This window comes from Papilio machaon, chromosome 15 (assembly GCF_912999745.1).
Source record: "Papilio machaon chromosome 15, ilPapMach1.1, whole genome shotgun sequence".
In the NCBI taxonomy this organism is placed as follows: Eukaryota; Metazoa; Arthropoda; class Insecta; order Lepidoptera; family Papilionidae; genus Papilio; species Papilio machaon.
The window spans coordinates 3087094-3106047 of NC_060000.1; the positions used below are offsets into that span (position 1 = coordinate 3087094).

General features: G+C 36.1%; 1 protein-coding gene across 5 annotated transcripts in view; it reads right to left on the reverse strand.

Annotated features, from left to right (window-relative positions):
• Positions 1-18954, reverse strand: part of LOC106721038 (protein gustavus) — a 93325-nt gene continuing 74371 nt past the window's right edge. For all 5 annotated transcript variants that reach the window (XM_014515899.2, XM_014515897.2, XM_014515895.2 and 2 more), the window contains 4 exons: positions 6142-6444; positions 658-919; positions 306-561; positions 1-137 (listed from right to left, as the gene is read on the reverse strand). In XM_014515899.2, the coding sequence (XP_014371385.1) occupies positions 1-137; positions 306-561; positions 658-919; positions 6142-6332 (846 nt within the window). In that variant the 5' untranslated portion in view covers positions 6333-6444. The remainder of the gene's footprint in view (positions 138-305; positions 562-657; positions 920-6141; positions 6445-18954) is intronic.

The following is an 18954-nucleotide window of genomic DNA, read 5'->3' on the forward strand; positions in this document are numbered from 1 at the left end:
CTAGGGCGCGCGGTACAGCAGGTAGGCGGTGAGCGCGGGCGGCAGCGCGAGGCGGGAGGCGGCCGCGCGCAGTCGGCTGCGCCCCACGCGCTGTCGTATCACTCGCCGGCACAGCTCCATTAGTGGCAATGGCTCGGCTGAAACGGACAAGTTGCACTATGTATAATCCGACACTAAATTGAAAAGAATTAGCACCCTTTGATACATTTATTTGTAGATAAATACTATTTTTTAAGAAGATTAATTTTGAATTACTATCTCGCTGAGAGGGTAACTCCATAATTGAAATAAGAGTGAGTACTCACGATCGAGTCCGCCGATGTATTTCATAGTGATCTCGGCGTGGCCCCAGACGGCGGAGACGATGGGGTAGAGCGTCTTGCCGCGCAGGCCGCGCGCCGCCACGCCGAGGTAGCGGCCGTCGGCGCAGAAGGCGAGCGTGCCCTCATCCATGTCTAGCACTACGAGCAGCCGGTCGGGCACCAGGAACTGCTCATCGGGTCGCAACAGGCCCGGGTACGTGGTGCCGCTGCCGCCCGTGCCCTTCGCATTGTGATACACCTGCAACACACACAAACACGTACTCTGTTAGTTTTACTACTCCAAACTCCAAACAATTGCAATGGGAATAGAAATCACAGAAAGTGATATGTTTACCTTATTTCTTCCCAAGTCCCAGCCCCAGCTCTGGTCGGTGGCGCCGACGAGGCTCTGGTAGCCGACGGAGTGCAACGGCGCGTGTGCGGTGGCGACTCCGACGACGGCGTGTGTGCCGCGCTGGCGAGCCGGCCACACCACCTCCCAGCAGTGCAGCCCTCGCGAGTACCCCACGCGGCCTCTGATGCAGTCCGTGCTCTGCGCCACCGGGTGCCGGTGGAACGTCAACGCGTCCTCCTCCTTCACGAAGATGTTCAGAGATCTGCCAATACAATATACATACCCATTAGTACATAAAAAAAATTATATTGAAACATCGTCATTATCAATTGTCAGATCAACTATGAACAATTTTTTGCACGATTTCAATTCCATTTCACGCACCAATTCATCAAATGAAACAATTAATATTGGCTCACGACACAGATACATAGATTGCCGTAACAAACTATCAACCATAATATATATGTATATATAGGTACATTATGAAGTTCAATACTTCTTACATACGATAAGGGCTGGTATAAAATTTGCATATGCATTGCTTGATTGGAAGCAATCAGAAGTAAAATAAACTTTTGCATGAAATTTTATTAGGGAAACTAACTTTGAATGAGGGACTAAAAAAATCGTAAGAATTCGTTTGAAGCGAGGCTCGGAGACTATGAAGTCGCGCTACTCGGCCGGAGTTTAATAAGAACGTTTCTTAGAAATAGTCGTGTAAGCGTTCATTACAAAATAAGACGAAACTCTTCAAGTCAAAACAACTTTTGATTCTCAAGCTCGAGATATACTATAAAGATTTCTTCTAAGAATTAACATTACTTTGGAATGGCTTATAATTTGTAAGCAAATTCTATTCTATTTTTAATTACCGTTGGATGTAAATAACATACTTCCAGAGCTGGGCATTAACTCGTTAATCCGTTAATCGTTTATTAACGAAGTTAACATTTTGCTTAACGGATTAACTTTTAAGTTAACTTCAAAAAGTGTTAACGCTTTTGTTAACTTCCGTTAAATTCAACTTCCGTTAAAAAAGTCCGTTAATCGTTAAATTAGAAACTTGGGGACGTGCTGTCATTTTGTTTAAATTACGTGCCACGCCACGCTCATAAGTTCATCTATGTTGGGCGACTGTCGGCGACTCGAATGGTGAATGAACGATTTGATAATTGATATATGTGAAGTTCGCGTGCAAGTGTGATGGATCAGAGCGTCCGGGAAAGACGTGACCAACAGGACAAAATCAAAAGAAGGTTCGAAATAGTATATTTCATTACGAGTATATAAAACAAGAGTGTGTAATAGCCCACATTCCGAATGTTCTTCGTCCCTACAATTCCCGCCAATCCCTTTCTTTAGCAACTGTATTAAAACAATTTTTTACTCGTGCTTTTTCACTAGCTTTTCCAAACTCGTGCGTTCTCTTTCCCAACTGTCAAAATAATGTCTATTAAAAAGAAAAAACCAACCACGAAGTTTTTTACAAAAAAAAATCATTGAAGTTTTTATGATTCATGCAAATATTTCTAGAAAGAAGTTCCTAATTTGTTACAATATCAGATTTAATGATTTGATTCAATGAATTAGGTTAGTTTTCATTTTATTTCATCTCACTTTAGTGAGATACGTACACGTGCGGAACTGTCATTACAACTTGTTCCAACTGTCAACCCTCACCTTCGGCTGCGCCTCGGCTCGGGTAGACATTTGTCGGAACTCTGCAATGACAGGCTTTCCACACTCGTAATGAAATATACTATAATGCATTCATACTTGTCTCCAATACTAATTTGTTACGGAATGTATAGTCAAATTACTATTTTAAACAAGTGTCGCCACAATAAGTGTGAAATTAGTATGTATAATTTTGGTATGGTTAACTGTTAACGATTAACTTTAACTTGCGTTAAATTTTCGAGAATTTAACGCTTTAACGATTAACGAAGTTAATTTTTTAATTAACGAATTAACGATTAACGAAGTTAACTTTTCGATTAACTGTGCCCACCTGTGCATACTTCGTCCTAATATTTAAATGTACATTTAGATTTTTCGATGTTTCAATCTTAAGATAAACAAATAAGTGTGATGTAAAATTAAAAATGGCAAGGGAACAATTAAAAGGCCATTTAAGACGAAAGTGACGAAAGTGACCGGGGCGAGACATAAATGTTTGAAAGTAAATGCGTCTGGGGGCGGCCGGTACCGCGGGACCTAACGTCTCGCCTTAACTAAACAATCTTCTACAAAAACGTATAAAGCATCAGCCAAATTGTTTTACACATTGGCAAGGACATAGTCTGAAGGTCTCATGTATAATTGTCTATGCCCTGCCGCTTTCTTTGTCTTTAACGGATTTAAAGAGCGCATGCCATACAGTCAATTACAATTTTAATAGTTATTTTGAGAGCTTTATGAGATTTACTTTTTGTAAAATCACAACTTAATAGATAATGAAATCAATTTTGTTTTAAACATGTTTTAAAAAAAAAATTTTTTTCCTTAACTTAATCTAACTTATATAGAAACGGCTAAAACACTCACGTCTATATATCCGGTGTCGTCACCGACTAGTTTCGAGCCCTTCGAGGGCCCTTCATCAGGGTGAGTGGGACTGGTATTATTTCGACGATTATTTTCAGTGAGCGACGGGCCGCGTCCGCGAAATAATACCAGTCCCACTCACCCTGATGAAGGGCCCCCGAAGGGCTCGAAACTAGTCGGTGACGACACCGGATATATAGACGTGAGTGTTTTAGCCGTTTCTATATAAGTTAGTGATAATGTCTCACGAAAGTTTGAATAATTTAATTAACTTAATCTTTATATTTCTAATGTTTCATGGCAATGAAATATAATATTTTTTGTGTCTTATCCTAAAATAACAGCGTTGTAAGTTTGTCAGACGAAATAAACTAATAGTAATCATAAATTATTTAATTTATTTGCGAGAACGACTCGCATAATTTACGGGAAAAAAGTGTTAATCTGAGACACAAGAACCTGCTGGGCCTTTGAAAGTACAAAAAGCTCATTATTTCGGAGCAGCTTGATCGATTTCTCCGAAACAGGGCTACAAGCGATCGGGCAAATATTAGATTTCGATTACGGAGGCCGCCACGAAATTGGGCGATCCGTTTTAGAAGGTACTACAAACAGACCAACAGAAACGAAATGTTCACACCGTGAAGTGGTAACCTTACTGGTTCTTACTATTACTATAAATGCGCAAGTTTGGATAGATCACATGAACAGATCTTGATGAAATTTGGAACGCATTAAATTACTTTTTAAGTCGCAGATGACAGCTACTTTTAAAAAAAATATTTCAAAACCAAACCAAATATATAAATAATTATACATTAATAACCGTAAGTTTCTGAGACCATATCCCCATTTAAAACTTATTGTTATCTCTGTTTTGTCAAAGATAATGACTGATATATTTTATACAGAAAGTTTGGTCTCAGAAACCAAGGGTTAGTACGTTTGTCTTCATACAGAGGTATCGGTGAAAGAACTTTTTATACAATCAGAATTTATTTCTCTCCTTTGCCAGCTAAAGTATCCACATTTGTAGGGCCAATACATCTACCTACCTCAGTTGAGAAAGATAGCACGAGCATGATCGGCTTAGCGTACCTTTTGAAGAATTAAATTATAAATATCACGTCCAACTCACAATGGCGTCGCGCGCCGCGTGCCGACTAAGCTTTGAAACTCTACAGCACGATCGTGCAATGCGGATAAATTAAAGCTTACATTATATTTAAAGCATAACCTAAGAACATAAAAATCCTGGAGCCGATTCAATCAGCTTCATTATGTTATTTTCTAATGTGCGTAAAGTAATTGGTGCCATATTTTTTCGCAATATAGCGAGGTTTTTTATATTTCTGGTCTGGCTATAACACATTTATTTCTTATGTCTGTCTAAGTTATTACGTTTCTTCGCCTTTTTGTCTGTCTACTTTTTGTATACAGTTTTATAAAGTCATATTGTAATAACATATTATCATTTGAAATGTTGCAATAATTCCACGTTACCGAATCCAGGGTGGTACTCGTAAGGAGATGAAGTAAAAAATCAGATACTTTCCTCTAGTTCACTTCACAACAATATCTTAATATATTTGTATTAGTGAAGTATTTATAAGTAAATAATTAACGGTTGGTTTCTGAGACCAAATCTCTGCATAAAACATATCATCATCCCTGTATATTATACTATACTATATTTGACAAAACAGAGATAACAATATGTTTTAAACGGGGATTTTGGTCTCAGAAACCCACGATAAATCGTGCTACTTAACCACAGCTTAGATAATTAATTAATGTTTATTGTAATCAGTCTAGAGTTCGCAGTAATCCCGATTGACTGACGCATAAATGGTTTTAGCGAACATTTACACAAGACAAAGCGGAATTGTTTTTGCTTTGAGGAAAAACTAATGTACTACTTCGTTGCAGTTCTACGATCGACATAGTACATATTATAAACGGAACACTTTTATAGTATTCGTAATAAACTGCAAAGTAATTCTTGGTATTATGTATTAATAATGATGATTTAAAATGAATAATACAGCTATTGTAATCGAATTGTAAACTGTTAATGTTCTAACAACACAGTTGTGCTAGGACAATACTTTTTCTTATAAGCCATAGTTTGGTATGCTCTTTGTTTTTTACTCTTACGTACAAGGCAGTCTGTAGCAATACGCCGGATAAAGAACAAGATTATGTCAGCCTTGTCTTAAGACTAGTGATGTTCCGGATCAAAATCATTATCGTATATCCAACACATTACTTAAGATCATAAATAGAAAGAAAATAGTGTTTAACACTACATTTGAAGTACGATGTTGAATTTTGATGTTTTCAGAAAGAAAAATAATAATGACGAGTTCGTTACTTCAGAAGAATGGTAACGTGGTTTGCGATTCAGTAAGCAACGATTCAGAGCAGTGGGCCAGGCGGCCTCTATTAACAACACTATGGAGTTCATTAAGTATTAAGTGAATGTAAAAGGAAAAACCGGTTCAATTGGCGGAAATCTGTGCACGACGCAAATACTCAATTGAATCGTTAACGAACTTTGTCGTCTTCGTATTCCAATTGAATAAGAAATAGCGAATCAGTCAGGTCCTAAAAATCGTTGAGGTGACAGGTAAAATTTTATCGAATTGCATATAGTGCAAATAAGACATCAAATTTAATTATAATTAGCGTCATTGACAAGTACTGCATTTAAATGGGGTCCATTATAGAAAAAATTAGGAATAAGACCTGAGACGATTTTTATATTAATGAATAGCGACGGACAATGAAATAACGGACATTTTGTAATAATATATCGAACGACTACCGCTAATCTTCTAGTCCATTTACTATAGGAAAAGACGTGAAAAATAAAAGAAATTGCTAATACCCGATGATTTTGTACGTCACCATAAGCCATAGAGCGATGTTTACCTGTCTTCTGGATTCCATGCGTGCTTGTGCTGCAGGTCGGGATGCGCGGGCGGCGCGTCCAGCAGCGCGTCAAGGCGCGCGGGCCGCGGCGGCTCTGGCGCTAGTTCGCGCGCCACCACTGCTTTGAATGGCGCCGTGCACTCGCGCGACACCGACTTCACTCCGCCGGACAGCTTTTGGCCCATGTTCATTCCCCTGCAGCGAGTGCGGGCGCGCTTCGGCAGCGCCTTGAGGCCGCCGCCCCCCGCGCCCGCGCCGGCCCCGCCGCCCCCGCCCCTCACTGAGCGCACCCCGCTCTTGTACCTGATAGACAAACAAACATACGTTATTAGTTATTACATATGACTTTATTCAATGCTCTTAAAATATATCATACTTCTATCAAGAGGTCTCTCTAGTTGTGGTAGGTAAGTTTGAATTTAAAATCTGAATCGGTCTGAAACTAACAAATTGCCACAGTTTAATGCCATGTCAGGTACATTTTGTGCAAAACTGAGGACGAAATATGAAGGTAGACGAAAATATAATATATACCGACTGCAAACGACTGATACTCGTAAATGTCAATTTTGACAAATGGTTTCATATAAAAATGGCTTTTATGAAAGCCAACACTTTGTTGAAATACAGAAACCAAACGACGTAAGTGATCTGTCATTTTAATGAATTTTTTTCGGTCGCACAATACTCACGCTGATCAAACGAATTGGCATAGATGTCAAGATAGATCGTTTGATCTGTAAATATGATTACGTTAAATCAATTCGTATTCGTATATCGGATATCCAGATATTTATTTGTGAACCCATCAGTGGTCGTTTATAAATAACGTGAATTTAAAATTATTCCACTTGTACGAGTAGGTGCTCTCGCTTTTCTTTTAACTTTATTCATTACTAAAAATTGGTTCCTTATTAAAAAGTTGAAGCAACCTAATGTTTCCCTCGTATGTTCCCTTTCGTAGTCAAATTCAAAGCGTTACCATCGTTACAAGGTTTTTTTTTCGTAAAATGGATTTATGGTTGAATGATATGGTTGGATTAATGTTTGCCTAACGTTCTTGACCTTTTGCGATTAGTGATTTTCTGAGACGTTAAATCATTACTCTGCTGTTAATTCATTCGATTGTAGGAACCGGTTTCGAATTTAATGAACATAGACGACGCATGACGATGCGTAAGTTAACGTTCACGACAGTTTTCATTGCGTACTTATTGAATTAAATAGAATATGCTTAGCTTTATCTAACGTTTGAAAGCTTATTGGATCAAACACAGCATCTGTTAATAAATTGCTGTTACTTAATTCTATTGTTGTATCTGTTGAAACTGGTTGACCAGGCGGTGAATGGTCGCGATGTCGTCACAGAGCGGCGATGGCTGCGCGCGCGCATCTTATGTAACTGCGGCCGTCTAACCGTGAAAGTCGCCGCTCAAAAGCCAAGGTCACCGTGGCCCTGGAGCCTCGCTCTAGCACATGCGAATGTTACATGACCGCATCTATAATGGCCTCGGAGCTATTTGTATTTTTATTGACCGTGACGTTATGTTTACGTCCAAACAGAACTGTGCGGTAGGAAGCCCCAGTGGTGGCAACAATTTCGCCTATTTACTGAATACATGTTAAATATCCATGTATAGAAAAACGTTATGTCAGTCGTCAAGGGACAGCTAGCAGGCACGCGAGCTACAAGGCCGTCTGCCTTTCCGTCGTGTAGAGTGGCTGTGTAACAAAAGCGGGAAGTGAAAGGCAGTGAATGCGTCCCCCCGTCGCGTCACCTCCGGCCACACTGCCTTCTTAATCGGTAAAATCTTTCCTAGAACCGCACATTTCGCTTTATATGCGACGCTTGTAAATTTGTTTTATACAATACTCCGGCTGTAGTCGTAAAGTATGGGTATATAGTCATATACAGTCATATCCATATTTCATGAGACATTCATTATGAGAAATTACAAATGAAAGAGTGCTTTTGTTCATAAAGTAGGAGGGCAGAAACAGAAAACAATTCCTTTAGTTTAGTTGTAACCCGTCATTTTTCTTTGTTGTATCAGGTAAAATTGGCCTATACCTATCTCCTACCAATCCTCCTCCTACCTCCTAAAATTAATCGCATCTTGTCCAAGCTCGCGTTAAAAGACCACTAAATCTTAACACAACAATGTTAATAACTATATATTAGGATATATAACATTCTTTCAAATATTATTCATTCGCACGATTTTCAAAACTACTTGACATGCGAGAGATAATCTATCAGATAATAAAGCGAGTTCGTACGGGGGCGGTCAAAAAGTTGATCATCCACGTGACCAGCTGACCAGTAAACGAACGTTGAACACATGTTTGTTGCCGAGCGATGGCCAAACAATCGGCCATTTGATAATCCAAAACAAGCCAACCCGATACTTCAGCATAGAATATTTGACGCACGTTTATGTCCCTGGCTCAAGAAATCTTGATTGATTTCGTACAATTTCAACACATCAATTTATAATAAATCTACACGTGTGCGTGAAGATGTTCTTTACGTATTTTTATGTTTTTGTGGGTGATTTGTGAGAATAGTTTAACTTTTAGGAAGGCTTGTGGTTACACAGTCGTTTTTTTTAATTACTCGGTGGTACTTCCTATTTGAGAAGTAACCGAACCGACAAGCGATTTTATAACAGACCAAATCTTCGTCAAATCATCGTATCGTATCATATGGTAGAATATATTAGTAATGTAATGTAAAATAAAGCCGTGCTGGTGAGTCGTTCAATCGAGCCGCGCGCAGACGTCGATTTTTAAACAAACTTAATAATGATCACAACAGTGCCCTGGCACTATGATAGGTATGTTTTAGTATTAGACTGTAAACGACGATGACATCACTAAGCAATTTACATCGTGGGAATCGTCGGCCATTGTATCGACGTTATCATACGACCTTGTTCAGCACCTGAGCTAGGGCTATGCCACAATACAATTTCTGACAAATTGCTTTATTGTTGGTCCTTAGATCACATTTTAAGATTTAAGATTCGACGCTCGCTCTCATATAAAATATTTCTATAGAAAGGAGTCATGTTAAAATTGCATATTAAATTCTGCGACATCTAATTTTCCCTCACTAATTTTGCAGATATCGAATGAATTGAAGCACTACTAGTGACCTTTCACTGTGAGCGTAGGTATTACTTCGACTTATTGCTAGGGTTTTCTTTTCATTAATTATAAGGATATCAAAGAATAGTCTTTTTTCATTGGATTTGTTCGTCTAGAAAGGGAGTAACGGATACTATTAATAACCCAGTTCATATAATTCAAACATTGGATAGTGCGACATACGGTATTTTTCATGAACATTGTCGATATGCCTATCGTGTCTATTTACGGCAATTGTAACCGAAATGGTTCGAAATCGGGCGCGGCCGTATTCGACATATGATCGTTTGCGCTCGGTGAGAGGTGAATGGAACTGGCGAGCGTTGCTAGGCCGACTACATTAGCGTGCACCGGCCGCCGGCCCCCGGCCTGCCCGCGAGACAATCAGCTAGGCAAACGTGCCGCGCGATCCGGACTTGTCATTACAGTCCATCAGCATATCATTTACGTCACAGCCTGTCGTTGCTATGCTATCTTGTCTGCTGATAAGTGCGATGACTTGTTACGCTGTCATATGTCACCACCGTGATTTCTTTCTGTGTTCTTGTTTACATCTTATAAACGCGTTTACATTTAAATACGTCGTACTCTCGGATCCTAGTCCTACTTTTGCCTTGTTCATTTTTAAACTATTTTTAAACTCTTAGCCACAATATTTGGATGTTATTTAAAATGAAATCATGTTTATTTTATTAAAAGACATATTTTTTGTTGAAAACATAGAGAGCAATAATGGGGTGGCAACTTTACCCAAGTCGCAATATAAATTTTTACGATGTTAAAGACAAACCAGGAAAGAGATATATAATAATGAGTTTCTTCAACTTAAACTGTCTAGACCTTCTATCCGTCGCTATATCGCAACAAAAGGAAGTAGTTATGTACAATGTCGGTTTCTGATCGACCTGTTTGCGTGTTACAAGACAGTGTAAGATGTACTTCGGTTCGCCATTGTTCAGGGCTGGCGCGCGGCATTGTCTCTTAATTCAAACAGTATTCAAGCTACAGTAACTGACTCGAGTAAACCCGTGTTGCAGCAACGTATACTCGCGCTAACCCGAACGACTGCTTGTTTTATTTCGCTTTAACTGAATTTCCGGAACTTGAGATTGTATTTCACATGATCTTTGACAGTTCATTGGCTGGCTTGGCAATCGTCCCGCCTTCCGATCCATTCTACTTCCGAACTCAATGATATTATTTATATCTTAAGACATTATTACTTTCATATTCAACGGTACGTTGCCAATTTTTATTTGTAATAACGTAACGTAAAAAAGAAAAGAGTATATCGATTAAAATTCAACGTAGCGTATACTGACAATACTTATGGTAAGTATAATAGAATAATAAAAAAATGAGAATGTAGGTGTAATGGCGTCGTTTAGTATTTTATTTCACTTTCTGGCAACGTTTCGTGATAATGTTATTCCTATTCCAAAAACATTATGTTCGTGAGCAATAAAAAAGTTAAGTTTTCTCGTGCAGCGCTCCATTCGCGATGATTTTCGAGAACTAAAAAATATTTTGTTGTAGCAGACAAGTTGTATTTAACTAAAACTGGCAGTTTATAGCAGGACTTAGATAATACAACAAATTACAAAAGCCATCTGCCGGGTGGGGCATTCAGCCAGCAAGGAGTGCAGATTGTGCCGGTCGACGTCCGACTATATAGCTGTTGAAAGCTTAACCTTATTGTTTGCTTTATTGTATTGGCTTCCACTACTACTACAAGCGGATAAGTTATTCAGAATGCCTTTATTTATGCATACGAAGCTTCGCTATACAAGCGAAGAAAAATGAATGAAATGGATTCGATTCTATCAAATAGTGATAGAAAGGAATCAATGATTCTCCTGGGAATGGCTCGTTGTCGTACTTTATACCGTTCGATGTTCCGACTTATTTTCTAAGCAACTCCGTCTCAGAAGCGATTTCCTGTTCTCTGCTATAAACAAACCTTTTTACAAAGTTAGAGGGAAATAACACAAGCAAATATCATGTCAGCAAACAAGTTTATACTAAACTTTGCTTTTCATTCTTTACAGCGATTACATTTTGAGAACACAATTTACAAAAGCCGATTGTTATTTACGTGATATTATGTTGTCGATGTAAAACGTGTATTATGGTACAAGTTTTACAATTTTTACATTTCAGCTTTTACACAATCTTTACTTTAATATATAAAGAAGAAAACGTCAAATTATCAATTGGAATTAAACGAATTAAAGTCTTAAATTATTATTTTTAACGTTTTCTTTGTACTGTTTGTTATAAGACATTGTTAAACATTTTTTTTTAATATTATATTCAAGTCGCATCCTTACAGCCATAAAAGAACTTGAATAAAAACTTTTTACAATTAAGATTTATATCGTAGATACTCTGCGTAAGGAAAAAAAGTTTGAGAAATTCGTACCAAAGTTTTTACATTTTTCTTTGAAAATATGTGTGTACAGTAAAGTTACAAGCATCTTCTCAATGGGTAAGCGGGAGCGTAGCAAAAGGACTGATTATCTAAATGCGTTACATGTATCCTAATGACATTGGTGCGGGGCTTTGCGGGGGCGGCATGCGATGGTGTCACGCGATCGGACACGGGAATTGTGGAGATAAAATCTTGATTGGCAACATTTAATTTGGCGTACAAATAAAAACTCGGCTCACAAACGAAATTGAAACGTCCCGCTCTGAATTGAATACGGCGCGGGACTGTGAAGCGCGGATTAATATTAATTGGATCACAACACGTAGATTTATGAATTGACTGGATTTTAAACTTTACAGTACCCAACCGTTCTTAATTGGAGAGCCTCGAAAGGTTTTTATATAAATAAAATCTATTGAAATATCGAAAAATTACTATATTCTACTATTTCGTGTTTAATCAAGGGACACCACAGTATTTAATTAACTGCGCGATGAATCACCGCAAGGAGCAGAATTTGTCGATAGCTTAAATCGCTGTTTAATTTCAGACCTAAAATGTTATGGTGAAGTATTAAATAAGCTTTTTAACTTTAACCAAAACTTTCATATTTATCTACTACAATACACGGGATATTCAAACGAAATAGTCATTTCCCTGAGGCATGTAGAAAAGGTCTTTGATATATTATTTGGGATTAACAATTTGCCAGCTGTTCGCGCACAACGGATATGGCGTCGCCGGCGAGGCGCTGCGGTGTGTGGCAGGGTTTGGAGGGGCGCGTCAACAAATCGCGAAGAGGAAACGTTCGCCGAAAGCGCAACACTACAACAAAATAACTGCGGCATTAGTGTTGAGCGCAGTCGACGTATTCAAAATGCAATTTCCGCCGACGATACTTTTCCCGCGGAATGTAACCATTTTCCTTGAATTTAAATTCTTTTTCGTGTATTTTTTCCCATTATGTTTTCACAACAGAAACCGTTACGAGCGATCTCAATGCTAAATACAACGCCGTTATATTTGATGTTTTTAGGTTATTTTATGATCGTACAATTCACCTGGTGGACTAAAATAAAAAAGACGTTAATATTTGTGTCGTAAGATCTTGATTTATTAAGCAGCAATTTTAGCTTTTTTAAAAATTTACTAATATAAAAAAAGGAGTACACCTTACAACTGCTACATTTTACCTTACCACCTGTTACTAACACGTACGAAGGAAGTCAAGGACGATAATTATCGTATCGCTAGGTAGGCTAATTAAAACGATGTCAAATAAGAGCTAAGTTGACATAAGTAAGAAAATAAATTTAATATAATATACTTTTACAGCGTAATATTTTGCTTGAAAGTCACAAGAATTACGGTTTAAAAATATTGCTTCAGCACTTAATTAAGTCAGAAACAATAACATAAGTGCAGAAGATTTACCGATGTACTTTTCAAGCATTCGCTTCGTCTTAGAACTGAATAAGTTGGGGATGAGGAGACATGGATGTACTACGTCCTCACAAATTCTAAATGTAATTGTCACAAATTACTAAAATTCTACCTAATAATTTTAAATATCAAATGAAGTATTTGATCTGTAATAATAATTACTAAGATTTCATTAAATAAAATACAAATTAGAATCTAAATATGCGTACTGAGAATTTCAGATACGGCCTTAGCTTAAGAACATCAAATTCAAATTCAAATTCAAATTCATTTATTACATATTTTTACAAAAATCATACAATTTTCACAAAAATATATACCATGCAGAAACACATAGATTTATCATAAGTCAACCACACAAAAATTCCTCTACGCTATAGATACCACTTCCAAGCAATAAATTATACAATCCCCGTTTAAATTGTCTGGCATTTAACATCTTCAGGTCATTTGGTACCTTGTTATAAATTTGTATACACATAAACAAACAGCTATTAGTATATTTAGTAAGTCTAGGATTATCTTGTAGTACTAATCTAAAATGGTCACGCCGGTTGCGAACAGTAAATAATTCTTTATGCTTCCGTACAAACATACATATCTCATAAATATAAAGTGCTGGCAGTGGTAGTAAACCTAGGTTTTTGAACGCGGGTCGGCACGAATCTTGTGGGTGCAGACCACACATCGCTCTAATACATTTTTTTTGTGCTACAAATGCTCTATTTCGATCAGTGCTGTTTCCCCACATTATTAATCCATACCGCAATATTGACGCAACATATGCATGATAACACATGAGAGCTGTTTTTATGTTTGTTATATTTTTTATTTGTTTTAGCGCATAAACGAACTTATTCATTTTTATAGCTACATCATTAACGTGTAACTTCCAATTTATATCTTCATCTATGGTTACTCCTAATAATTTTGTATGCGTAACTGCTTTTACTTTTGGTATATTTAGTTTAAAATTATGTTTATTGTTATTACTTTTATTAAATTGTATATATACAGATTTACTAAGATTAATTTTTAGATTATTATTGTCAAGCCATTTTATTAAATTATCTATTGTCATATTTATATTAGTCTCGTGGTCCTTTATTGTGTCGTGTTTTTTATTAGAAGTTACTATAATTGAAATGTCATCGGCAAACAATACACATTTGTGATTAGTAATATTTATAATGTCATTTATATATAAAAGAAACAAAATAGGGCCAAGTACGCTTCCCTGTGGGACGCCACATTTATTATGTCTATATCTAGATGAGTACGGTACAAGGTCCCTGTTTCCATTTATTTTCGTGATAATAACTTTTTGTTGCCTATTGCTAAGATAAGAGGATATCCACTGGAGAGGGGGTCCTCTAACACCAACTTTTTCTAATTTTTGTAGTAAAAAATCATGTGACACTAGGTCAAACGCTTTAGATAAGTCAACAAATAAGCCTGTAGTCAAATAGTTATTATTAAGGTTTGATATTATTAATTTTATGAGTGTATAAATAGCGAGGGTAGTTGATTTGCCTTTTTGAAAGCCAAATTGTTCGTTACTCACTATGTTATTTTTATTGCAGAAATCTATAAGTCGCTTATACATACACTTTTCATATATTTTGGATATAATCGGAATCAAAGTTATTGGTCGGTAATTGTTAACATCACACTTCTCGCCTTTTTTAAATATGGGTTTAATAATTGATAGTTTAAGTGCATCTGGAAAAATTCCGCAGGCAAAAGATAAATTTATTAGATGTGTTAAAATTTTAGTTATATCGTCAACGCATTTTTTTAAAATGTTTGTGTTAATTTCATCGTAACCTTCAGAACTTGTGTTTTTTAGTAATAGTATCTCATTTCTAACTTCACTCTCCGTCATAGGTCTAAGAAACATCGAATTAACATTTTTACTGCTGCAAAGCAATGCTTCTTTTATGTCATGTGGTGTTTCATGTATCGAGTCTATATAGTGATTGTTAAAGGCCGTAGCTATTTCTTGAGGATCCGTGACAATTTTATTATTAACTATGACCTCTTCTATAGTATTTTTGGTATTTGGATTATTTATTTCATTTTTAATAACGGCCCAGATGGCTTTATTTTTATTTTTATTTTCAGAAATATACTTTATGTTGGCAATCTTTTTCGATTTGTAAATACATTTTTTTAGAAGACCTGAGTAGACTTTGTATTTTGCTTTATAAGTATTGTTTTTATTTTTATAATATTGGTATCTCAATATTCGTTTATTTTTGCAACTTATTTTAAGACCTTTACTTATCCAATTTTGATTCTTTTTAGCATTAAGATCTATCTTTATACGTAATTTTGGAAAGCAGAGATTATAGAAGACACGGAAGAGGTCATGAAACTTACTAAACGCCGCGTTAGCGTCATTTTCCGCGTATACATCGGACCAGGATAAGTTTTGAAGGCATTCTTTAAACCTTCTAACATTGTCTAGACTATAATCTCTTTTATATAAAAAATATATGGTACGTTTTTGAGCTAGGCGATTCAATGGGAAGCTTAACAGCTGCGCTGTGTCATGATCAGATAGATGAAGTGGTAAAACCATAGCCGTCGCATTTGGGATGTTACTTAAAATATGATCAATGCAAGATGCTTTACGTGTGGGCACATTGATGTGGAGCTTTAAATTATAGTTGAGGGATAAGTCTTTTAGATTATTAGTTACATTATTTTCCTTAAGTGTATTTATATTGAAGTCACCCGCTATAACTATATTTATTTTCGATTTATATTTTACGTAAAAATCATGAAGCAGTTTATTTAACTTTTCTAAGAATTGCATGGGATCTGATTGTGGTGTTCTATAAACGCAGATAATTACTAACTTTGTATTTGTTATTTCTACGGCGCAGACTTCAAATGTATTCGGCGCAGCATAGTTTCCTACAAAAGCTATTTCCTTAAAGTCCAATCCCTTTCTAACCAAAATACATGTTCCTCCTCTTTGTGTTTGTCTAGAGAAATTTGCTGCCATATTATAACCCCAGATTTTTATATACATCTCATACCCTTTTTTTATAAACGTTTCAGAAAGACATATTATATCAGGTTCATAGTCTTGTTCTCGTAATTCCTGCATAGTTACTTCAATTAATTCTTTTTTCGATAATACACTTGCAATGTTTTGATGTAAGATTCTAAAGTTATGTTTTGTTGCATGTATATTCTGAAGCGCGAAAAAACCTACTTCTATTTTTTATAACAGAAAAATAATAGGGTATAGTCCCCTTTTTAACAATTGGATTTGTTTCGGATACGCTTTCTATAGATTTTTTAAAGTAATAAGGTATCGTGCCTTTTTTTGGTTTATTTAAATGTTGTTTTAATTGTTTACTAGAATTAGTATTAGCAATTTGCTTTCTTATTTCTTTTGGGTTTAAAAATTTATCAGCATAGTCCCAGCTATCGATTGTGTAGTTTATATTTTTGATAATATCCGGTAGTAGTTTAGAGCTTTTATAATCTATATAGCAAGAGTTTTTGTAAAGTTTGCACGTATTTTCGATAGCCTTGTTCAGTTTAATTATATCTAGGAGACTATTTTGTTTAACGCTTAAAACAATAACCTTATTATTACTAAAAGTGTCTAATATGCGGTATAGTTGAGACAGCACATACTTTATATTGTTATCATTTTCACCTATACATAAAATAAGTTTATCGTCAGGCCCTAATTTTACAGTTTTACAGCGTTTTATAACTTCATTACATGGTGCATATGGTTTAGTTTCAGCAATAAGTTGATATTTCTCGTATTGTGTGTAACATCTTGAATGTGAAACTGCAGCGGCCAGGCCGACACATTGTTGCGACCCGAAGATGTAAATTTGCTTAGAAGGCAGACGTTTTTGTGCTTCTGACGTTTTATGTGTTTTATCATTTCTCATCGCTATTATATGTTTATGATTTACGTCTTGCGATGTTACCGATGGTTTTCCCTTGAAGGCCATGATCTTTTCCTCCGCAGTTTGTAGTTGAAGTTGTAAGCTCGTAATTATTTCTCGTACGTTTAGTAAGGTAGAATCAATGTCGTGATCATTACTTATTGACTTTGTAACGGGGGAAGAAGATAATATAACGCTTTCATCATATAGTGGAGATTCACTCTTCTTTGTTTCATCACTGGGTCCGAGACTACATTCTATTGTTGGACATGACTGAGCTAACGATTTTAAAAGTTTATTTTCAGCTGTCAATTTGTTTAAAATTTTACGAAGATTGTTATTTTCTAATGTAAGGTTTTCTAACTCCTTTTGTGTAGTTTTAAGCGTGAAACTCATCTGGGATATCATATTTTTCATTACTGGTATTGTTGCCGTGTCGTTGTCTTCTACAATTTTTGACAATCTAGTAGGTGTCGACATTGATTCATCTGATGTATTGTGGTCGGTGAGAATGTGCGAGTCCGAAGTGAGGGAGAAATTCAGCGAAGGCTCAACGCAAACTTGTTCTCCGGTGTTACTTAAGGTGCTGCTCGTTGGTGGACGGTCTGGGATGCGCTTTCTTCTAGTTGTTATGTTGGAGATGCCACTCTTAACAACATCGTTTGTTTTACACGTTTTGCATCGCCATTTCTTTTTGGCTTCCTGGTTCATCAGATGGTATGTTTTTTCTGGGTAACCATCACACTCTAACTCAAATCGGTTTTTACATACTGAGCAAAGTGCAGTTTTTTTAATTTCAACTATATTTTTGCATTTGAAGCATGTTACCGAAGCCGTATTTTGTCCAGTGTTGGTTAAATTTGCGTTAGCATTTGTTTTAGACGCCATACTTTTATATATAATTAGTTAGTATTTCTTTTCCAAGTATTTTCTAGTTTCTCTTAAAATGTACGAGATTTTTTATTTTTATTTAAATTGGAAAGTGTTTAGAGAACATAATAAAATGAGTAAAGAAATTGAGAACAGATAAAGAAAATAATTTTTAAATAGAAAAAAGTAACAAAAAGTATTGGTCAGTCCGGGATCGATCCGCCGGTCAATTACAGTGCATCGACAAGCTTGGGCAATATGCCAAAGTCACGACGTTTGTTTCATTAAATTTGTTCATCTAGTGATATTATATCCACAATAATTTATATCGATGAGGGTAACTTGTAGTACACATCACTAAATCGTCATTTCACTTTTTTAGTTTATGTGTCGAGTTTCACATTAGCATCATTATTTTTATAAGTTATTCACAATAAGAACACAAAAGTTGTTAATTTTTAAAACAAGTATAAACTTTAGCACTGTTTACAAACTGTTGCAAATAATGTTCATAATCGCACTGTTGATTTAATTTTCACTTAAATTTCGTTTTACAACACAATAAACATTTAACACATATTTCTCTTTGGTTTTAAAACACCACTGTACTGTCCATTTGAGAATAGGAGTAGTTTTATTATTTAAAAAGATTTAATTAATCGCAGCGCATTGTTGACGTTTGCATGCGCGCGCCATCGCATTAATTAAGTCCCTTTGCTGCGTCATTGGGTCATTGCCGTTCAGATTGTATTACCAAGATAAAATTACGATAGCAGAACTAAGAGAAAATATACGTTTTAATTAATTTATTTACAATTTCAAAAATTCTTTTAACTAATTGATTCTGTACATTTTCAATGAAACTTTAAAAAAAAACTAATATTGAATGTTGAAATGTAATTTAATATATTAAAATAATATATTGCACAGTTATATTGTGACACATATCGTTGTTTCTGTTTTTTTCAACGAGTGTGAAAGGGATAGCAATATGTT